A 21,314-nucleotide genomic window follows, 5' to 3' on the forward strand; every position below is an offset into this window, starting at 1 on the left:
CTCTAAGTCTCTTCTCGCATAAAGATTAACAACAACAACAAAAAAAGCCTTTCATATATGGGTCTTTTGAGGCCTCTATCAACGTATTTTTCTGGATCATTAACTTCTGCAGGCCATGTACTTCTGTTAACTTTTTGAGGTAATGTGTTCAGACTCAGGCAAGTTCTACGATTTCATCAGAACTAAAGTATGCTTGGAGCACACTGAATTATTGCTCAATTAATTTTGCATCCTAATTAAGTAGAAGACAATCTTATCACTGACAAGGCTCTTTTCTGTGTTAAATCTATCCTGTTTCAGGTGTGATGCAGAGAATAACTTACATGAATAGAACAAGACAGATCTGAGCTGCTGTCTGCACTACGTAAGATACTGGTCAGCTTCACCCCAGCCATGGCAGTGTGATGTTGCTGCTGTCTCAGCAGTCCCTACCCAGCTTCCTTCCCCAGCCACTTGCTTCTCTCTACCTACTAGCACTGCAGAGCACATAGGAAAATGGAGGAACTTAGGTGCACCTTACTACAATCTGTAGAAACATCTGCTGTGAAACAATGAGGCAAAAAATGTCAATACGCTCTTAAAGAAATGAAAAATACCTAGGATCAGAATCATTTCAGCAGCAGGCACAGCTTTAGGGACTACTTGCCCCATAAGTTACTGCCTGGCAGCATGGAGAGGCCATGCAGTAAATCTGTCCCGGGCACTAGCTAGCACTCTTCTGCTTCCAGTATTCATCCCACTGCACTTTCTCATTTAACTGGAGATTTATTTTCCCTTTACTCTGGATTTTAAAAAAGTAGTAATTGTTGGACACCTAGCTTTACCTATAGATCACATAATGAACAGCGCACATGTGGTAAACAATGTGCTTCAGTTCCAGGTGGCTTTGAAAGAAACACATGCTAATCTTCCTGTAATCAACTCATTACATAAATTTTATTACAGAATTGGTCCAGATGTCCTCTTCTTTCCCTCCTTTCCCTCAGAGGAATTACAAACTACTGAGATTATCTCAGCAGGCACCTATATGAACACAAGGAATTATTTGTGGTACCCAGAGAAACAAAAATTTGATCAGTGCTATGAAAAAATCCTTTTATGTCATCACAAACCCAAACAAATGCGGTGCAAATGTCAGACTCTGAAAGCTGTGTGGAGTAGGTCAATGTTTCCTGAGTGTATGCAGCCCTTTTCCCTGCCTTCTTCTCAGGATTTACTGCCTCTTTGAAATTATATTCTGGAAGCACAGTTTGCAGAGCCTGCAGAAGTCCTGTGGTCACTACTTTGCGCACTTGTACTCCACTCTGCCCTGGTCACAGGACCAATGATCTTGCCAGGCTGGCAGTTCATGAAATTCTCTTCTTATTGTTGCTTCTCTTGGTACACAGATGCTTTGTTTTTCTGGGTCATTTCCCATATGTCCATTTCTGGGTCATGGACTTTTCTTGGTGTCTGGTACGGAATTAGATCAAGGCTGTCTTGTTACAATGGCATTATGTAAAAAGCTTGACTGCAAGTAATGCAGCAAATTCTCAACTCAGTCACATCTAAACATACGGCTTCAATGGACTGGATACTTCTCACGACCAACTGCTATCAGTAGTTTGCAGCATTTATTAGATTTTTTAACTGCAGAGGGTAAACAATATGGTTTCTTGTCTTTGAATCACAGGAACAACTGAATCCTGGAATAAATGATTGCTTGTCATATATTTATACTTATAGGGAACAAAAGACATGAAAACCATGGACTTACAATTCAGCCTGTGACATGAAGAAACCAGCTCATGTTCACCCCCTTCTAGTTCCATGACTCTGTCTTGTCTCATCATCAGAGATGAGTGAGTTGGACAATCTTTGCTTCCCTCTTCAGAGTCTGCCTTCTCAGTTAGGAAAACATATTCCTCTCCATCCTCCTCCATCTTCAGGTGCCACTAAGGGAGCTTTGTTTCTTTCTGAGCTTGATTCAGTCAACTTTTCTTTCTAGTCATGTTGTAACTGTGGGACTGAGAGATTTAGCCTGCATAGCAGCAGCTAACATTTTCCCGAGGAAAAGTTTCTCAAGAAAGCTTTTTCTCAAAACAATCTTGGTAAACAGTTATTCTTTCTCAAAACAATCTTTGTCCAGCTGGTGTTTTCTGTTTCTCTAGTTTAACCAATGGCATTAGAGAGGTGTCATTCCTATTCATCAATCATGTTAAGTCTGTATTGGAACACCTTAAAAAAGGTAGTAAGAATTTAAACAATAGAGCCTTCTTTTTCTATACTTTTTGCCTTCTGAAATATTTGGAGTCTTTTGAGTCCTACAGCTACATTGTAACCTCTCTGCATAACACATTCACTCTCCTAGGGTTCAGCTGTAAATACATCAGGCCCAGGCTACAGAAAGGACACACATCTAGTATAGAATAAGATATTAAAACTCATATCTAATTATCATAGACCTTAAGTTACTGGAACTCTTTCCACTATCGTATAAGGAATTAATTGCATGCAAACACACATGCATCTCCATGAAATAAGCAGACCAGACACTTTACCCATGAGGAAAAGCTGCCACATATGCATGAAATTGGACTTGGATACTGTAGGCAACACCCCTCTGAAACTGCCTAAAAGCAAAGCAGCCCTGCAGACATATGCAGGGCTCCTCCACAGGAGCTGGCAGATTGCAGAGGCAGTAGATCCAAAAGAAGCCTGGAGGGAACTGCTCAAGAGAGACAGCAGCATTAACAATACACTGAAACAACTGACAGGAAGAAAAAGAAAGGAAGAAAATAGCCAGCCCAAAACTGATAGAGATCTTCAATTTAAAAACCAAGTAAGTTTATTCATTGGGAAAGTGCAACAAAATACCCCAGGGATAGCGCATTCCACTCCAACAATTAAAATTGCATTAAAAAGTAGATAGGAAGGTCTGAATCTTTAAAAAACTAGCACAAAAGCTAGTGCTTTTCTTTGTTTCAATTCATTTATCTTTGGGTGACAAAGATAGTCACTGATTAATTTTTTAGATACTTAATTTACAGCTTCATTGCTTTTATTTGCAAGTCATCCTGTTCCTTACAGACGGTACCTTGGGACTGGAGAACCATAACACACAGGCACTTAGGAGAGGACAGTTTTGAAAGAATGGCGATGTTTGGCTCAGTCACATACTTACTGCTGGGAGAAGATCCAGTTGGGAGCTACCAGATATTCTAAGTAGATACTGCTCCCAACTGTTTCTCTCTAAAATCTGAGACAAGATGTTCAGTACCATTCATAAAAGCAGATTCTGCTGCAGCTGAGGGGATGCAAGCAGGCAAAAGGAGAGCACAGGACTACAGCAAGCTTACAGCAGGGTGCATGAGGGAGCCGCCAGTTTCTGACCACTGAACCCATTTTTGCTGTAGAAGTAATTATCTTGAAAATGTTGCAGGTAGGTCTTACACCCATAGCAGCCTGTTCTCATTCATACTTGTTACTTCGCCTCAGCTGAGCTTCACAAGCCCAACCGGATTCTCTATCGCATAGCAATTATGTATCTTTTGCTAACACTCTCTGCCCAATGATTTCAAAATACTTCATAAGCATCACTCCTAAAGCTTAAACCAAGCTTCACCAAAAGCTTAAACCACTTAAGCTTAACCAAGCTTAAAATTCTGTGACATACAGGTATTTTAAAGAAAACAGTACAGTAAACATTTGCAAAAAAATGCCAGTAGAGTTAATCTCCTGAGTTCCAGTCCTGAACTTACCCTTCTTTTCCTTTTAAATTCTTTTTCTCCTCCCACCTATTTATTACAGCAAGAAGGACTAGATTTATTCTGCACAAGTTTATTAACAGCAATACAGACAAGTAACTTCCAGTATTACACCAGTTCCTAATTCCATATCAAGATTGCCTGTCTGGTCCATGTCAGTATTATCTCCTGGTCTCAGCTGACTGTGTTCGGTTTATGTCTTTTGGCTTTGCTGTTCTCATGATAACTGTCTTCAGAGGGTGCTTGGCCCTTTCCATTTGTCCCAGATTCCTCTGGAAATTTCTGGCCCTCAGCCAACACCTGTCGAATAGTCATGTTGATGCGGGAGGACTGCAAGTACTTGGCACACACCTGCCAATCCTCCTCAGAGCTGTGCTCAATGACTGAGCCAACAGGAAGGTCTGAAGAAAGAGGCTGGTCGAGGCACGAGGGCAGAGCTGTCCCCTCAGGGTTGGGGAGGACCCGCGGGACAGCGTGGTACAGCAGGCGGCTAAAGCCCGACATCACCATGATATCTCCGCTGTGCATGAACATCGCTGTTGGGGCCTCCTCCCGCTTCAGGCCCCCAAGCAAAAATATTGAGGATTGCCCAAAACTAGAGAAGGTATAAGGATGGAGAGAGAAAACAAATTCAGGTAGAGAATAATTTTCTGTACAGTAGGAAAATATCAGTAGTTACATTCCTTTATAAAAAACACCCCAAGCAATCACAAAAATCAGAGGCACTCCTAAGAACAGCTTTTAGGTGGGAACATGGCAAACAGACTAAGAGGTCTGGTTCAAGATAGAGACAGTCAGAGCAATTGCCCTGTCAGGTTTGAAGCTCTGCTGAGATACTTCTTTAGTACCCAACTGACATTCTGCTGCTTTAGAACAGAACAGTGCCCTTTGCAAAAGAACTCTTCACTCCAGGCACTACATCCGTGGTATTCAAGCAGTCCTTAAAGAAAAATCTATGTCCCTGACCTACAGCCTTTTGCTATTCGAATCTTCTGAGAGTGAAGATTATATACCCAATTAGTAAACTACATCATAGTGCCTTCCTACAATCATATGCAACCCTAGAAAAAAGCCACTTATCTTTCCATAACACTCAAGTGTGCTCTCCTTGACTTACCTGAATGATAACAGGGGGCGAGAATGGTCTAGTTCAGACTCATCCACATGAATTCCCAGTGAAGAGTCAAAATGATAGTAGTTCAGGATTCCTGCTTGGGCTTGGAAACCCCGAAACCCACAGGCTGCAGCCACTTGCTCTGATAGGAATGCAAGGTCTGAGGGGAAAGGAGTGTGGTGATTTGCTGAGTACTTCTGGAAGGAGGAGAGTGGGGGGGAAGAAAAAAAAAAAAAAAAAGCTACACCCAACACATCAGAGCAACAAATACACTGAACTCAAAAGCCTGGCTGATAGCCATGGAGAAGGACATCACCTTTACCAAGAAAATGACTACAACACAGGCAGAACCACAGCAAATTTACCTCCTATCATTAAATTTGTGGCCTAGGCTGAGACTGCCAGAGATTCAATTATTTGTGAAGTTCATCATTATATCTAGATGCTTAACTTGAAATCAGTAAGATTAGTACCAACATTCTGAGGATCTTCTCAGTCACAACCTGAAGCTGCCAATGAAAAGACAGTTCCATAGCACATCAACAAACTCCAAAACAAGCATCTTTATTCCTTCCATCAATAACAAGCAGGGATCAATTGCAAACCTACTTTTTCTTTCTCCCATAAGTCATTCTGAGGTTACTGGAAAATAAAAACCAAACTTTTATTAAGGCCATCCAATAACAGGTTGATCCGGTGAATAAAAGGCTGCAAAGCAGATTTGGTTATCTGCAAAATACAGGTAAGATGCATATTCACTCTGCCAGTGTTTATCAGCCTCCATCTATCTCAGTCTCAGGAAAAAAAAAAAAGTTTATTTTGATCAGGATCCTCAAAACAGCTGTTAGTTGGTAAGAATGCACTATAGTGGTCCAGACTAATTTAAGTTCAAAATCACATGAGCAGCAGTCTCTTCTTGCTCCTGCTCACCCCACCAAAGAAGAGCAGTTTCCCAGAAGTCACACTCAGCTTAAGTAGTTAGCAATGCTTTTGTAATCTTCCCTTTTGGTAGGTAAAAATGCCACTTACCCTGAAACAGTCGCAGGTTTAGAGCTAAGTGAATGCTTATCACATTAACTTTCAAAGGAAAGAATGCAGCAATGAACTTCTGCTGTTAAATCCTTCACAGCAAACCAATACAAATCAGAATGTTCTTAAAAGCACAGTTTGTTAGTGCCTTTCCTCAAAACTGTCTTGTAGGATCATAAACATTTTATTTAATGATGTCCCTCTCTGTCCGCCATTCTGAGTGCTCATGGCTAAGAAAAATGGAGAAGAATTTAATCTCAGTACCTTAGTATCCCAGTTATAATGGTAACCAAGGGTCACCCAGCGCAGCTTCTCCAATAGGCTTCTGGGCTCCCCTTTACTGGAACCTTTCCTTCTACAAAGACAAAATATAAAGAAATAGCATATGTGTTAATTTCTGAGGGGTCTTCTGGTAGTGCAGCATACAGTAATGAGATTCACCCATCCATTTCACAGCCTATTAAAACCAGTCAATGCTATTAAAACTGATCAATGCTAAACTTTTATTTTCAGTGCCAATACTTTCTTCCTCCAAAGACCTTGAAAATTTAGTTCCTGGAATGTGTGCAAGCCATGAGGCCTACTGCCAACTTTTGCCAGTTTGAAAGCTTATATTTTCAACATGGTACCTAAGAGATTATCAGATGGAAACACAATGAGCAGTGCAGATTAAGAAATCAGAACTAAACATGTCCTATTTGAGCACCTGAAAGTGAAAGACCAGAATCTGAAGATCTGAAAGCTGCAAATGCAAGGGAAAAATATTCTAGGCACTTAATGGAAAATTACAAGAAAGGAAAATTAGTTGCCTGACAGTGAAGCATAGCATGCTGCCTAATATTTCAAAGGATGGCTAGTTCTACTACTTGGTGCTTTGATAAAATGTCCTTAGGACAGACTGACTCAGAGTAAAAAGCAAGACTTGTCTAGCTATGACCACACATCAAGAAATCTAGACTGCAGGTGTCCCCTTATCCAGACTGCCATGCAGGACAAAGAACTGTTCTTCTCATGTACAACCATGAAGTAAAGGGACTGAGTGGTCTGAAGCCACACACCAATTTACCATTCTTACTTGAAGGTGATGAAAGCAAGAAGAGGCTTCAAGTACAGACTATGGAAAAGCCCTTGAAAAGTTACAGCATATAAGTAACTAAATCAGATAGAAATATGTTAATGACAAATACAAAAAGGAAGATACACATCTATCTTCTAGTCTACTCATTCCAACAATTTCAGCATACTTTACTCAAGCCAAGTCATGTGCTATGGTAAAAAAAAGACAGAAAAGGGAAATATACTCAGAAAATAAACAGTAGTGTCAGACAGCTGGCTCTCATTTATAGTCTCATTAGTTCAGCATGACATGCTCTCTTTCACAAAAAAAGATTGATATTTGTGCTGCCATGGTCAAGTCTTACCCAAACATCTGCATTTAATGTGCATTTCTACCTGGACACACAGCTTGTTCCTGCCCTTCAACTATGCCATACTGATAGCTCCTAAGATAAACCAGGAACAGGAATAAAAGGCCAGTTTCTATCCCTTAAGTAATTTTTCTTACCTCACTGATTACTGAAAATAGTCTTTCCAATTTCCATCTGTCATAGGGTAACAGCAACTGCAATTACCATAAACACCAACACAATAACTGTCAAATACATGCTGCTTGGAACAATTTGTGTAGCCCACAAGCTGGTAACACAGCATTTAGAAAAGGGAGAGCCCACAGTTTGTTCTTGTACATCTTTCAACTGACAAACAATGTTCATAATTAAACAATTTTAGCATGCACCTTTTGAAAGTGCCCTTCTTTTGCTACAGTGCTAGACAAGAGCAAGAACCCAAATGAGTGTGGGAAGTTCTTATTCCCCGAACTTGGTATTTGATTTCATATGTAATTGCTAAGAAGGGAAAAGTATGAGTGAGTGTTGTGTATCTGGAAACAATGAGGTCCCACAAGAAAGCACAGAAAAGGTTTGGTATAACTATGTTAGAAAAAGACTGAACAGCATGGGAGCTTTGGTCTGAAGATCCCTTTTATTTGCTGGTAATGACTGCATCTATAAAACCCCTCCAGCCTTTTCCTTATACACAAGGATGGACATTTCTATATATCTGTATATCTATACCTCCCTTGTGGGAATGCTCTATTCCCTTTTATGCTTTTAACTGTCCCCAGCCCCAGAGAAAAGGCTACACTTTGTGAGGAAAGCATAGCATATATGTCTAGGAACTGTTTAGATTCACCCTACCTTGTGACTCCTGCATCCTGAAAAGAGCAGATCAGCCAGGAGTCAAGCACATGCATGCATTATCCTGATGGCTTTAAACAGCAATAACGTTGTGACCCATCTCGGAAGTAGACCTCATTTTAGTTACGCACTGTTTCTCACCTCCCTGAAAGACTCACTCCAGATACTGGAGAGACTGGCTAGTTTCATCTGCTACTCCCAGGTGTAAGCACAAATACAGCAGTATTTGAAGACCCAAGTAAGTACTTCATAGAACTGCCAAGGTTGCTGCTAGCCATCACTCTTCCAAACAGTTTTCAACCAAACGGGATTCAGCTGCAAATTAACCTCTGTTCTGACCATTCTCTGCACGCAGGAGGTCCTGCTGAGACAGGCCTGTCAAACTGGAGCAGTACTCCACTTTTTTTTTTTCAGCCATTGGGCACAATGCACAATCCTTTCACAGAACAATTTTTCACTCTTGATGGAACACAAAAATGGTGTCTACATTTCTGTAACTAATTCTGACTGAGCCTAGAAGACAAAAATGAGAGTATAACTTCTCTCCTAGGTGCAAACAGGTAGAAGTCCCAATCTTGCTTTTGCCATTCTATATTTTGTAGATGTCAAGAGTCTTTTTGAAGAAAAATCTCAGCATGTCAACCTCACTAAGAGACTGAGGTGGAAGGTTGTAGGGAACTATGGTTGCACCATCACACAAAACAGTCATTATGAAAAATGAGCAGTGAAATCAGTAAGGTAACGATAAATATCCTAATAGCTAAAAGATTATGGACTGTAAACACTCAGTCTTATATGTATTTTACAGGTGCCTTTATTAAAGTTCAAGGTTTAGAAGAATTTTCCTCTTTTTAAGATTTCTACTTGACTTCAAAATGTGGACAAATTCTCCATGAAATTCCCAATCAGGTAGAGGAAAGGCCTCTACATCAGCCATAGAATTCTGAACCTGGAAGAATCTTTCAGATGAAACAGGATTGCCATTAACATGGTACATTTAATACATTTAATTCAGTGTCATGCTGAATTAAGAAGAACCACAAACAAAACCCAACCAAAAGAAATACTTTACAAAATAAGAACACAGAAACTGGTAGATTTGAGAAGTTCAAGAAAGTACAGCTAACAGCATTTCAGTTACAGTGTACTGGGTATATGAGCTGACTGGAAAGAAGCGCTACCATTACTGGGGAATTTGGGAAAGGATCCATTTTGCTTCAGGAAAACTGAGGCCTAGAGGGACTTTACGGTTCCACTCATAGCTGAGCTGAGCAAGCTCCAAGCACCACATCAGCCAGGGTCACTATTTAACATTTCACCTACGGCTTTAGAACAATATGCTACTAGAAAATCCCACTGAAAATGAAAGCAGAGCATTAAAAAGGATGCACATGAAGCCATGAACTATCTATCTGTGACTTGGCATGTCTGACACCATCTGTATTCTGCCAGCACGTACACATTCTTCAGCTTCCCTTCCCTGCTCAATTTTCTTAGACCTTCTCAAAGGTGAGATCTGGCTCCATTAGTTTTGACCACGAAAGGTGACAGTGCACTTACCTCAGCTGCTCCTTGCTCTGTCCCCACAGGTCAGTGGTCTTCTCAGGAGCCATGTGCAGGTCCAGGTTGCAGACATTGGGTTTCTCAGGGTATAGCTTGAGACACTGCTTCACCCAGTGACGCTGGCAGCCCGGGAGGAAAGGGTTTGGTATGAAAATAAACCCTGACCATAAAGGAAAAGGAGAGGATAGAGACAAAGTAGGATTAGGCTTTTCCCTGGTTTTTTTTTTTTTTTTTTTTTTTTTTTTGTTTGTTTTTGTTTGTTTTTGTTTGTTTGTTTTTTTGTTTGTTTTTTTTGTTTGTTTTGTTTTGTTTTGGGTTTTTTTGGTTTTTTTTTTGGTTTTTTTTTTTGTTGTTGTTGTTTTTTTTTCCTGAATCTAAAGCAAAGGATAGGAGTCAGAGGTAATGAACCCATAGATATACAACCGTTGACTGTGCATATAAGCTGATGAAATCTACTATAGTTAAGTTAAAACTTAGTGTTTGTTTTTTTTTTTTTTCAGAAGAAACAAATGGTGGCACAAGGTTGAAGGCAGAGAGGGCAGCCAATACTGGTCCAAACAAAAATTACAATAAAGGACATATCTATATAAGGCATACTGATTACAGGAGATAAAGGAGTAAGAACATGGAAATCCAATTGCTTTGGAGTACATTTTATTTTTTAAATTATTCAGCATGACTTTTCTCTTAAGCCCAGTAAAGTTAAAGTAATTCTGGCCTAGTTTTTCTGTGCTTCAAACTAACTTTATCCCTGTTTCTGAACTTATACTGTCTTCCTATTGCTACCTCAAAAAGAAGTCCCTGGGCTGAGCAAGTGTCTAGTAATATAAAGTGTCCTCCAGGCAAGTCTGGTTGTATCCATATTTGCCTTTTGATATGGTAGCACTCAGAAAGGGGCATGAAAGTCAAATGATATCCCAAATCGCTTGTTGTTGACTGCGAATACTTTGCAGGCATTGGTAATTAACAAAACAAAATAAACATGCAGCTGTTCTGCACATTCATTCAGCCAGGCATCTCAGGCAGAGTTGAAGCAGCAGTCCATATGAGAGATGCTATTAATCTGTACTGTACGTACTCTGAGAATCAAGGCACTCTTTCAAAGACTGTCAATTCAGTAACCAACACAAAATCCGCATGTAAAAAGAGATAAGGGTGTAAGAGGAACAAAGGAAACAGAGGTTTTAAGGTTTTGGCCTACTGTGTCTTCTTGAACTTCTCAATCATATCAAGTTAACAGAGACAAAAATAGATGAAAAAAGAAGCAGCAAAGCTAGGAGTCTCAGTAGGATACAAACTTGCCTTGTGGCCTTATGAAAGTGGTAATAAAAACACAAAAAGAGGTACCTGCCAGCTACCTCACAGACTCAAGATTAAAGTAACTGGTTAGAAAAAAAGCCTTCAGTGTGTTAATAACATTTGGTCTTCACTCTGTTCCCTGCACTTTCAGACTATGGCAACCTTCTGATAGGTTTGGCTACAAGAAGTTTCTTTGCCAGACCCATTACATTTACTTTCTGTTGGCATCTGCATAGAACAGAATAATAATACTGCCCTTCCTGTCTACAGCTTTTGATGTGGAATTCTTGAAGCACTTTACTACATTCACGAAATTACACTTTATTATCTAGGTATTATCCCGAGGTATAAATGAAGGCATTGAAGCCTGGAGAGTTAGTTACAAGCAGAGACAAGAACAAGAATCCAGATTTTATGGCTTTTATATCACAAACTTAGAACATGCTCATGTCTCTCCAAACCTTGACCTAGGTTTCTCTTAAGGAACTAGATTGGTCTAGATTTACAAAAGCAGTAACAACTAAAAAGTGGGTTACTGCTATGCTTATTGTGTCAAGAAAGGCAGAAACTGAATTTCTAACAGTTGCAGAGTTTTACTATAAAATCCTATGCAAACATAGAACAAAGACTAATAGTGTTAGAAATCAGTGACTTGCACACATAGGAGGGAGAAGAGTAAAAAATAAGAACTATAGTTCTGTAGCAATCTTTCTGAACTGACTGAAGAACACAGACAAACTTTGAAGACAACATAATTGAACCTCATGGCCTTGAAAGACGTGAGGGGTAAGAATTATTCTTTATGAATCTGTATACTAAAGGAAACTGCCCTGAGGAAGCAGATGCAAATCTCTTACTGTAGCACTATATTGCTATGTACTACAAATAATGTGCACCTAACGAAAGGGGTCTCCAACCTCAGTCAAAGGAAGGATAAGACATGCAGATACATACAAGAAAAATCTCTCATTAAAAAAAAAGTGTCAATTAGAAAGACACAAAGACAGCATCACATGCTTCTCAGAGAACTCAGACCACAACAGAAATTCACCCAGACTCCTTAGTCTTCTATTTTGCTGCTTACTGTGGGGACAAAACCAAATTACTTCCTTTCCATTTGCTCAAAGAAAAACTAAAGAAATTTTTACTTCACTTAGAAGGCTATTGGGTCAGTTGGTTACACATCTCCTACTGTTTCAGGATGTCCAGACAGAGGTAGTTGAAAAAATGATAAATTATTATTCTCTTCAAGTCCATACATGACTTGATTCTAAACAGGACAGACAATTTGTCAATGTATTTGCATTTCATTTTAGTGAAAGGTTTCCTTTGCCAAAGCAGAAGAGAAATGCATTCAAGTGGAACACCTGTGATTCCCCACCCCCCCCCATGCAGTTACTAGGAAAGATGTTTAGACAGACAGTAAATGACATGCAGACCAAGCAAGGGCAGCTATAATATGACAGGTAAGTGGAACAAAACATTTTTAGAGGCAAGAAGAGGCAGAAGCTTTTCTCCTGAAGTTATTCAATTCCCTGTGTATTAAACATTCCAGATGGGTAGTATGGCTGCCTCAGTTTCAGAAACACTAGGCTGGCTTCAAAGCGACCAAAACTCAGCCTCAGAAACTGACTGAGGTCCCAATGAACCAAAAGAAACATGAGAAAAAACATAATTAATCAAACTAAAAATCCTGAAATAAGGAGGATCTGGGGAACTATAAACTCACTAGCCTTACCAAAACCCCTGATAAAATTATGAAGCAAATTTTCATGACAGCCACTTCCAGACACATGGTGGTTGGGAACAGACAGCATGGAAGGCAAATTTTGTCTAACCAGCCTTGCTGCCTGCTACAGTGAGACATCCAGACAAGGGGAAAACAGGATGATGTTTATCTTGGCTTAAGAAAAGTTTTCCACTTGGTCTTCCACAGCACCATTGGAGCCAAACTGGGAGCCATAAATTTTTTTGGCAAATTGGAAGGGTAAGCAAAAGGTGGCTGGGTCACCCGGCTTAAAGAATCATGATTTGATGACTCAAAGTCTAACCAGCAGCTGTTACGAGTGCATTCTTTGATCCTGGGCAAATATTGATAACTACATCTACATCAACGACATGGATGATGGGATGTTCATCCTCATTTCACTTACAGATTACACTAAACTGGGGCAGCAGTGAATATGCTGGCGGCTACTGCTGCCCCTGAAAAGGACTTTGACAAATGAAGAATAGGCTAAAGAGAATCTCAGAAGTCCAACAGTGGTAATTCTGCATCTGGAGCAAAATAACCCCATGCAACAGTATGGCCCAAGTGTCAAGCGCAGCTCCGCACCAAGGCCAGGCTGCCTTGAAGACAAACTGTGAGCAGCAGCGAGGGCCAGTGACACATCCTGGTGAGCACCACCTACAGGCATGAGAGAGGAGGGGAGCCAGATTCTTCTCAGATGTGCACAGCAAGATTATGAGAGACAACAGTCGCAAATAAAAGCAAGAAAAATTTTTATTAGATACAAGGTTTAGGAAAAAAACATGGCCAAACATTGGTACAGGTGTCCAGAGAAGGTGTGTAATCCCTATCCTTGGAGATTTCCAGAATTTACCCATACAAAGCTCTCAGCATCCTGATCTAACCTGCAACTTCATCCTGCTTTAATCAGGGTGTTGGCCTAGACCACTGGAGGTGCCCTCCAAGCCAATGTGACTATACTAGGTAAACTGCAAACGTAAACCATGTTTCCATTTCTGAAATAACCTGCCTAATGAAATTACTCTGCATATTGAATAGGCCAAAAGGTTCTCATTCACTTACTGTATGTACTCTGTGTCCTACACTGACAAGTAGATGCCACACTTCAACTGTGAAACTACTGTATTTCAGCCATGTACCCAATGTGCATGATACATACTGAGGAAAAACAGATTCTACAGAAATGAAGTCTCTGCCAAAGGCAACAGGAATGCATTCTCATGAGCTATGGTCTGGTTGATCTCACTGTGAAACAACTGGCTCTTTTAACCTTCATAAAGATTGCTGTATCCCACCCTTTAGCTGATTTGTTCGTCCTCCTGCACTTATGACAACATTAAATTACACTTAAGCAAACCAAAATAACTTTTTCAGGCAGGACAAGAAAGATAATATTGAAACTTCATGAATTCCAAGCAACAAGGTTGTGTTTAATTTTTCTTGAATTCAAAGATACCTACCTGGATAGCCACTGAGGCCATAGGCTTTCCACTGGCTGACTGGCTGTAATCCTGCTCTGTAGGCATCTTGATCACTGACTGAAGAAATACTGAGCTGTGATTTGAACACCTGGCAAAAGAAAACAGATCTGGTTTTAAAAAGAGTGAGATACACAAAACTCATCCAAAAATGGCATCTAAAACGAAGAGTGCTACCACGCTTGAAGGTAACTCTCGTGGAAATGCCAAATGTACCACAGAACTACTGTTCAAATAGCTGTGACCAGGACAGGGAGAACAGAGCCAGTACACATTCAACATAGGAATCAAAAGGTACTTACAGGTTTTACCTAGGGACGAGATGTCCCCCACTCATAAAAAAACCCCAAACAATATATGCCAATGAGAAAAAATTCATCATAATTTGTCCATTTCCACAGCCTCCACGGTACAGCCGCATCACTATAAAAACATTCTGGTCATTATCAACTTCCATTACAGAGTAATATACTCATAACACGTTAAACTTTCCAAGAACATTCCAAATACAAGTCACTCATGATCCTATAGGGTAAATGACAATTCTCATCTCTAATTTACAGAAGGATCAGCAGTGCAGCAACAAAGTAGCCAAAGTTGTTAGACACGAAGGACTAAGAAACTCTGTCAATTCTGAATGCCACCCTACCAATTCTGTGCCCAAGAGCAGGATCAACAGCCCAAGGCTTGGCAAGATGTATTTACTTGACATATTCTCTTAAGTTGCAATAACACCTGTATTTAAGCTAATATTTGCTGAAAAAATCCCCACCAAACTCATTCTACTGTGTTCCCACTCCCTTCTTCCCTAAGGACAGGGAACGGTCTTCAGGAGGGCAAGGTAGAGGCAGGTTGGTTTTGATCTGGCCTAGCTCCCCAGTCCAGCTCTCCACGCAGCAGCAGCAAAGTACAGGCTCACATAAGAAAAGAGATAGTCAGGCACAGCAGGAATAAACAGGCAAGAATAAAACTGCAGGCAAGAATAAAACTGCAGTAGGAATAAAACTGCAAGACTTTGTCTATGACAACTTAAAACGTATATCAAATTAAGGCCTTTGCACACAGCCTCTGTAGTGGTGCATGAGCCAATCAGTCTCTTTGAAGCTGACAGCTCTGGTTAACATTTTCTGAGCAACAGGACTACATTACATACATAGAATTTCTAAGAAATTCTGAACTACTGCTGGACAGCACCTTCTGGCAATATAGTCAGTTTTACCCATTTTTCAGCTCTTTGTCAAAAGCAGCTTGGTGAGTGCCAGCCTTGAGTTTACTTTACAGTCCTGTCCTCAGAGTGTCCCCTGGAAAGCTCATCCTGTGACCAAAACTCTGCCACCTCACTGCCTGCTCAAAGTGCTTCCACACCAGCTATTGCCTGGGCTTCTGGAGAACAGAAGTTGTTTCTGTGCTGAAGAATTACATGTGCTGAATCAGTTAAATAAGCCTGGTAACAGGGCAGATGGGGTATGTCACACTTCACTGAAGAGCTCAAATGCTTGAAGCAGTTTCCTGAGAAAAAAAGAAGCAATATTATCTGGGCCAATCTGCCTGGCCTGTAGCTCTTAAAGAGAAAAGCCAGATGTTTTACCCTGGGGGAAAGAGGAATAAAAGATGTTTTCACTAGTAAGCTGTCACCTGTTCTTAGAAGGTAACAGACACAAAAAGAACCATATTGAGAGAAGACAGATCCTTGTGATGTTTCCAAATACTCTGAATTTCCCAGAAGAGCCATAATGCTGTAATCCTTTACCAAATACAGGATTCCTGCAAGCTCAAGAAAGGCTGAAATGTTAACAACTTCCTTGATTAATTCTAATGCCTGTAACAATTTCATATGAGTCAGGTTTTGTGTTCCATTAGCAACAACAAAATTATAGTCCGAAAAGATAGAAAAATAAATTGCTTAATAGGACACCAAAAAAAAAAAAAATCAACTAAGCATTGAAACTATGAAAACTTCGGCAAAGTTGCATTTTAATTATATTCCTAACTCCTTTTTTTGACATTAGCTCACAAGTAGAAAATCCCTGTTTAACACTTTAGCAGATACATGTCATCCTTTTGTGAGGTGACAAAACAGAAGACAAGTTTTAAGGATCACTGAAGATGAAGATGATCACGACACTGATCTTCATCACTGAAGACACGGTAAACTACTATGATGGCTACCACTTTCAGCTGTGCTGATGAGTGGTCCTGCTGACTAAGCCAAGCATTTATTATACATGAGAGAGAAAGGAGAAGAAACTTTGCTGGGGGGAGGCAGCACAGCAAAGGGAAGCTGATTTCAGCTCACCCAGGTATTTCAGGGCTATGACAAGGGCCAGCAGGCCCAGGAAACAGTGTCAGTTCCGAGAGTGAAACTTGGGGTTGTATGTCCATACATTCCGCTGCTTAAATATCACGTGGTTCTATTAAAGGCTTTGAAGATCCCCTATTGCAGTGTAGGGAGCTAGTTAAACATTATGAAAACAAATATAAGCAGAAGTAGTAAATCTGTGTCTAGGCACCCCGTGCCCCGGGGCAGCCCCACTGCTCAGGGGATGCGGGACTGCTCCTGCGAGCCCGGCCTCGGGCCCCGGCCCCTCCCAGCAGCCCCTCTCCTCGGGTCACGCCCTCACTTTTAAACCACCACAGGGACCCCTAAGAGGCTCAGCGCTCGAGTGCAGCGTCCTCTAGCCAGAAACGGGGCGGCAGTCGGGATTCGGCGTCGGGCACGAAAGGAAACAGCAGGTGGAGAGCACGGGCTGTAGCGACATCGCCAGAGCCCCGCGCTGAGGCACCGCGCAGAGGGCGGGACGCGCTCCGAGCCGCTCGCCGCGGGGCACGGGCAGACGCACCCCAGCATTACCTGGCCCCCCGGCGCGGAGAAGTCCACCACGCCCCGCAGGTCGGACGCGTCGCGCTGTCGATAGAAGCGAAAGAGCCGGCGGAAGGCATCCTCCCCACCCTCACGGGTCAAGGCCCCCGCCGCCATTTCGGGCCGGCCGGGGCGGGGCCGCCCCTCCCGCTCTCCGCTCCTCCCTCTCACCGAGTCCCGACATGGCGGCGGCCAGTGCGGTGCGGGAGGCCGGGCGCCGCTCCCGGCGGCTCTTCGACATCTTCGTGGCTGAGATTCCCTGGACGGTGTCGAGCAGTGAGTCTGCGCCCCGGCTCCCATCCCTCACCGCTGCTGGCGCTGGCGGGGTTGGGCGGCCCCGCCGCGTGTGCCGGCACAGGCCGGGCGGGGGTCGGGTCAGGGCGGCGCGGCTGCGCCGAGGCGCCGGGCCTGGGTAACCAAGTGCCTTTTCCCACAGAGGAGCTGAAGGAATACTTCTCCCAGTTCGGGTCGGTGCAGAGGTGCCAGCTGCCCTTCGTGAGTACCCGCGCGTCCTCCGGGCCGCAGTTCGTGTCTTCTCGGCCGCTCCTGCGGCTGAGGCCTTGCCCCGAAGCAGCTTCCTCGGAGCTGCGGTCTGGACGCCTCGTCTTGAACTCTAGAGAGGTTTTCAGTGCTCTCTACCCTTAGCTCCTTCCAGGAGCGCCGCTGCTTGTCTGCGAGAGCTCGGCCTTATTGAAGCGTAGTGGTTTCCATTGGCTTTCTAAGAGTTTTACAACGTACATCCTTCACATCCTGTTGATGTTGCAATTTCTGAATAATTAATCTAAAAGTGCTTTGAGCTTCTCTGTCATCGTGTTACCATTCTTCTGACAGAGAATAAAGTTGTTGTGTGCTTGGTCTGACTGGCCAAAAACTGAAGGTGTGGGTATGAACCTACCGTCTTTTCCTGATGTGGATTCAGACCCCATCCAGACTGCAGGGCTAACACAAAACCCAAAACCTCTGCAGGGTGCTGCCAGTACCTCTGTCATTTAGGCTGTTTATCTTCTGAGTGTATAGGTCGAGGATCATAGTATCTAGTGCACTTTTCTAGAGATGAACAGTCAAAAAAATGTTCCTTTGCAGGTAAATTGCAGGCCATTGTTGAAAGTATAAAGGTTCTGTCTGCTTGTGTTTCTCCACGTGAAGTAATCCTGTTAAATCAAGCTCAGTGTGTAGTGAACTTCAGTTAGTAATCTGATGGGTTTACTCTCTGTTGAGGATTAGTTTGGAAATGGATAAAGTTTGAAATAGGCTGGTTGTTTTGAACTCTTTCAACTTAGGTGCCTGCCTGTCAATGTCAATTTTTTTCCTCAAGCCCAGGTCACACTGCACTGTTTTGTTGCAAAGTGTCTGGTAGCTTACCACAAACCCGTCTCCATCACCAATTCAAGTGATGCATGTGTGTACGTTTAGATTCAGTGATTACTTGAAGAGTTTCATTAATGCTTAAAACCCAGAAGTACAAAAACTATCAGTGTAGGACAGCCTAATTTAGACACCACTGTGGTACTAAAACCAGGCAGTACCTTGTAGGTGGTTTGGAAGTGTTGCCAGTTATGCCTGATGATGAGAGTGGCTGAGCTGTTGTGGGCTTTGAGTGGGATCAGAGTGGGGTAGAAGGCACTTGGATACACCTGGGTTTTCCTCATTATCACCTGTTTATTGACACCTGTCTTTTCTGACTGGCAAATTATTTCTAAACATAACTTTTTTCTTTTCAGTACAGTTAGTGCTTTTCATTCTGAATTGCCTTGTGGTTGTGTAGTGTCTTAAGAAGCTGTGTTATCTTCCTGAATGTTTTTCAAGTACTGTGGCCATTTAAATGTCAGTTCTGTTAGTACTGGCTTATTAGTAGATAAGTACTGCAGTTTGAAACTACTGTCCTATTCCAGGCTTTAACTGTATCTTAAGATTTTGTTTGTTACTATTGCTAGATTCAAATTGAAAGGGATGTAGAACAGCCTTGCTAGATCTAGATCCCCCATGCTGTCACTGACAGCAAATGTCTTAGGGTGAAAAAGGTTCCTGAAACAGCAAGTGTGCCAGTTCCTCTGGTAATTTCTGAATCCTTAAATTCAAAATCAGTAGAACGTTTTTAACAGCCTATGTAATTATTTCCTGTAGTAATTGCATTTTGTTTTTTTAACTGGTATCTAGGACAGAGATACAGGCTTTCACAGACGTTATTGCTGGATTAAATTCTCAACTCCAGAAGAAGTTCAGAATGTGTTACAGAAGGACTCTCACATTCTTGAAGGTTCCAAGGTAAAGTGCTAATTCCTTTGATGAAGTAGTGGGACGAGCTGACTCCAATTCTGCCTTCAACTGGACATAGTAACATGAAAATATTACCATATTCTTTCGAAGAGTGGTTAAGGATTTTGTCACTCAATTTGATGTGTTCTAAATCATTACCACTTCTGGTTATTCACTCCTCTCAACTTGAGTTGTTAGGGGTCAAGATCATAAGAGATACCAGAGATCACACTCAAGAGACCAAAAACTTGTGCTATGCCCAAGTAATGTGAATGCAGTAAAACTGTTTGGGATTTGCTATGCAGTGAGTTTGCAACGCAGGTTTCTGCAGGTGGGTTCCAACATCTGATCTGGGTTTTGAGTGACAGGCAGAACATGATAAAGAAAGTGATGTGAAGCTTCCAACTTCAGTGAAATTTATTTTTCTTCAGCTGTGATTTCATACAAGAGAAATCAGCTGCTTGCTTTCATGTGTTCAAGGCAACTATGAATTTGCTTCAGTGTAGGGTCTTGTTATCTCCATTTTTAATTTTATGTTAGTAAAGGAAAAAATACAAGACTTTGGCAATCTCAGTGCATTAGTGTACAATATGGAGACAGCGTAATGGTCTCGTACACATACAAAAGTGTCTGTCCTTGATGGGTCAGCTAGAGCCAGACTGTATCCTCCAGCTCCACTCCAGCACAGAAATAGAGCAAAGCCGTCTCACTGCTTTCCCAATATTTAGGGTGCAATGGTGGTGACAGAGAAGGAATAAAGAACAGTGAGTCAATGGCTGCCCAAAGCTATTGATTTATTAACAGCTCTCATGTCAAAATAATTCAAAACTTGCATCTGGTCTGTTCCCTAAATAGGGGATTTTCTTACAGACTTCCATGTGCTTCAGCTGATAAAACTACTTAGACAGCATAGCACAGAGTGAAGTCATGAACAACAGGCAGGCTGGTGTATCAGTCAGTTAGTTCAAGCTTTTGATTAATTAATAAGAATTTTTAATATCCTTTTGTCAACTAGTTTCTTATTTTGAGACTTCAAATGCTAGGAGATAGTAAAAGGAATTGATGAGAGACTTCAGTGATGCAGTATTTTGAGTGTGGTAACGTATTTCACTTGCCATCGTTCATATTACTGCACAAGTCACTGTTAGTTTTGGTTACTTCAGTACCTATTCCCAAGAAGAACCAAGTTCCAACTGTGGTACCAAAATGGGAGCAGAAATGACTCGTTAAACTGGGATTAGATTGGCAGTAGGCTGGTCCTTCATAAATTGTGCTGAACTAGGATGTTATCTGTATGCAATTATCAAATTAGTTACTAGAAATAGCATAGTATTTAGTGTCAATTTCCTGGAAATGTTTGCTGCTTTTTATTCTTGACGCTGTAAGGATAGCCACATGCACTTAACTGCCTAGGCTTCAAAGACCATACTCTCACAAGAGGTGCAAGCTAAGAGCCTTCTTTATAAAGAAATAAAAAGCAGAAGGCAAGCAGTAGTTATTTTCATTTCTTAAAAAATGCAGGCTTCTCTAAAATTCGTGATCAGTTTTCCCACTTTTTTCTAGGCATTTTATTAATTCCAGTTGAAAGCAGAAGCTTTTAAGATGCATTTTGCTGGTACAACTGGCAATTGCTGTGCATATATATTCAACTTTCCTGTCAGGAAAGCCCTGGCTTGGGGCTTATGAAACTGAATTGGTTATAAACATTTCAGCTTTCCATATCAATGTTCTGGGTGATCAGAAATGAAAAATAACAAACCCTCTTGCTTAGCTAATTTCAGTAATTTCCATTGTTTTCAGCTTGCTCTCCAACAGCAGAGCCGTAAAAGACGCAGTCAAAGAAAGAATCCACGTCAGTGAGTGGTGGAAGGAGGCTTTATTTCACTAAGTGTAAAGAAACTAAAATAAAGATTACTGAGAAACTATGAGTGAGTACTTGTTTTACAACAGAATCCAGCTGTTTC

The 21,314-nt window shown here is 41.5% G+C and overlaps 2 protein-coding genes across 2 annotated transcripts; one reads left to right on the forward strand and one right to left on the reverse strand.

Moving 5' to 3' along the window:
- Nucleotides 1-955: 955 nt before the first annotated feature.
- ALKBH1 (alkB homolog 1, histone H2A dioxygenase) lies at nt 956-17,211 on the reverse strand. Its single transcript, XM_066188585.1, has 6 exons — nt 17,086-17,211; nt 14,217-14,325; nt 9,705-9,867; nt 6,154-6,244; nt 4,864-5,057; nt 956-4,341 (listed from the first exon to the last, which is right to left on the reverse strand). Exons 1-6 carry the CDS (start codon nt 17,209-17,211, stop codon nt 3,921-3,923), a joined length of 1,104 nt encoding a protein of 367 aa, XP_066044682.1. The 3' UTR covers nt 956-3,920.
- Nucleotides 17,212-17,263: 52 nt separating this feature from the next.
- Nucleotides 17,264-21,275, forward strand: SLIRP (SRA stem-loop interacting RNA binding protein). Its single transcript, XM_066188586.1, has 4 exons — nt 17,264-17,370; nt 17,531-17,589; nt 19,252-19,359; nt 21,151-21,275. Exons 1-4 carry the CDS (start codon nt 17,277-17,279, stop codon nt 21,208-21,210), a joined length of 321 nt encoding a protein of 106 aa, XP_066044683.1. The 5' UTR covers nt 17,264-17,276; the 3' UTR covers nt 21,211-21,275.
- Nucleotides 21,276-21,314: the final 39 nt, after the last annotated feature.

The sequence above is a fragment of the Chamaea fasciata genome, unplaced genomic scaffold, assembly GCF_029207755.1.
Source record: "Chamaea fasciata isolate MVZ Bird 193981 ecotype frontalis unplaced genomic scaffold, bChaFas1.0.hap1 SCAF_7, whole genome shotgun sequence".
Taxonomy (NCBI): domain Eukaryota; kingdom Metazoa; phylum Chordata; class Aves; order Passeriformes; family Sylviidae; genus Chamaea; species Chamaea fasciata.

Excerpts from the sequence above, each read along its gene's own strand:
- ALKBH1 (XM_066188585.1), bottom strand. The coding sequence starts at position 17,211 with ATGGCGGCGGGGGCCTTGACCCGTGAGGGTGGGGAGGATGCCTTCCGC. Across the intron at positions 5,058-6,153 it reads ATTATAACTGGGATACTAAG|AAGTACTCAGCAAATCACCA; the intron begins GTACTGAGATTA and ends TCCTCCTTCCAG. Across the intron at positions 4,342-4,863 it reads CGCCCCCTGTTATCATTCAG|TTTTGGGCAATCCTCAATAT; the intron begins GTAAGTCAAGGA and ends TACCTTCTCTAG.
- SLIRP (XM_066188586.1), top strand. The coding sequence starts at position 17,277 with ATGGCGGCGGCCAGTGCGGTGCGGGAGGCCGGGCGCCGCTCCCGGCGG. Across the intron at positions 17,371-17,530 it reads TCCCTGGACGGTGTCGAGCA|AGGAGCTGAAGGAATACTTC; the intron begins GTGAGTCTGCGC and ends CTTTTCCCACAG. Across the intron at positions 19,360-21,150 it reads ACATTCTTGAAGGTTCCAAG|CTTGCTCTCCAACAGCAGAG; the intron begins GTAAAGTGCTAA and ends CATTGTTTTCAG.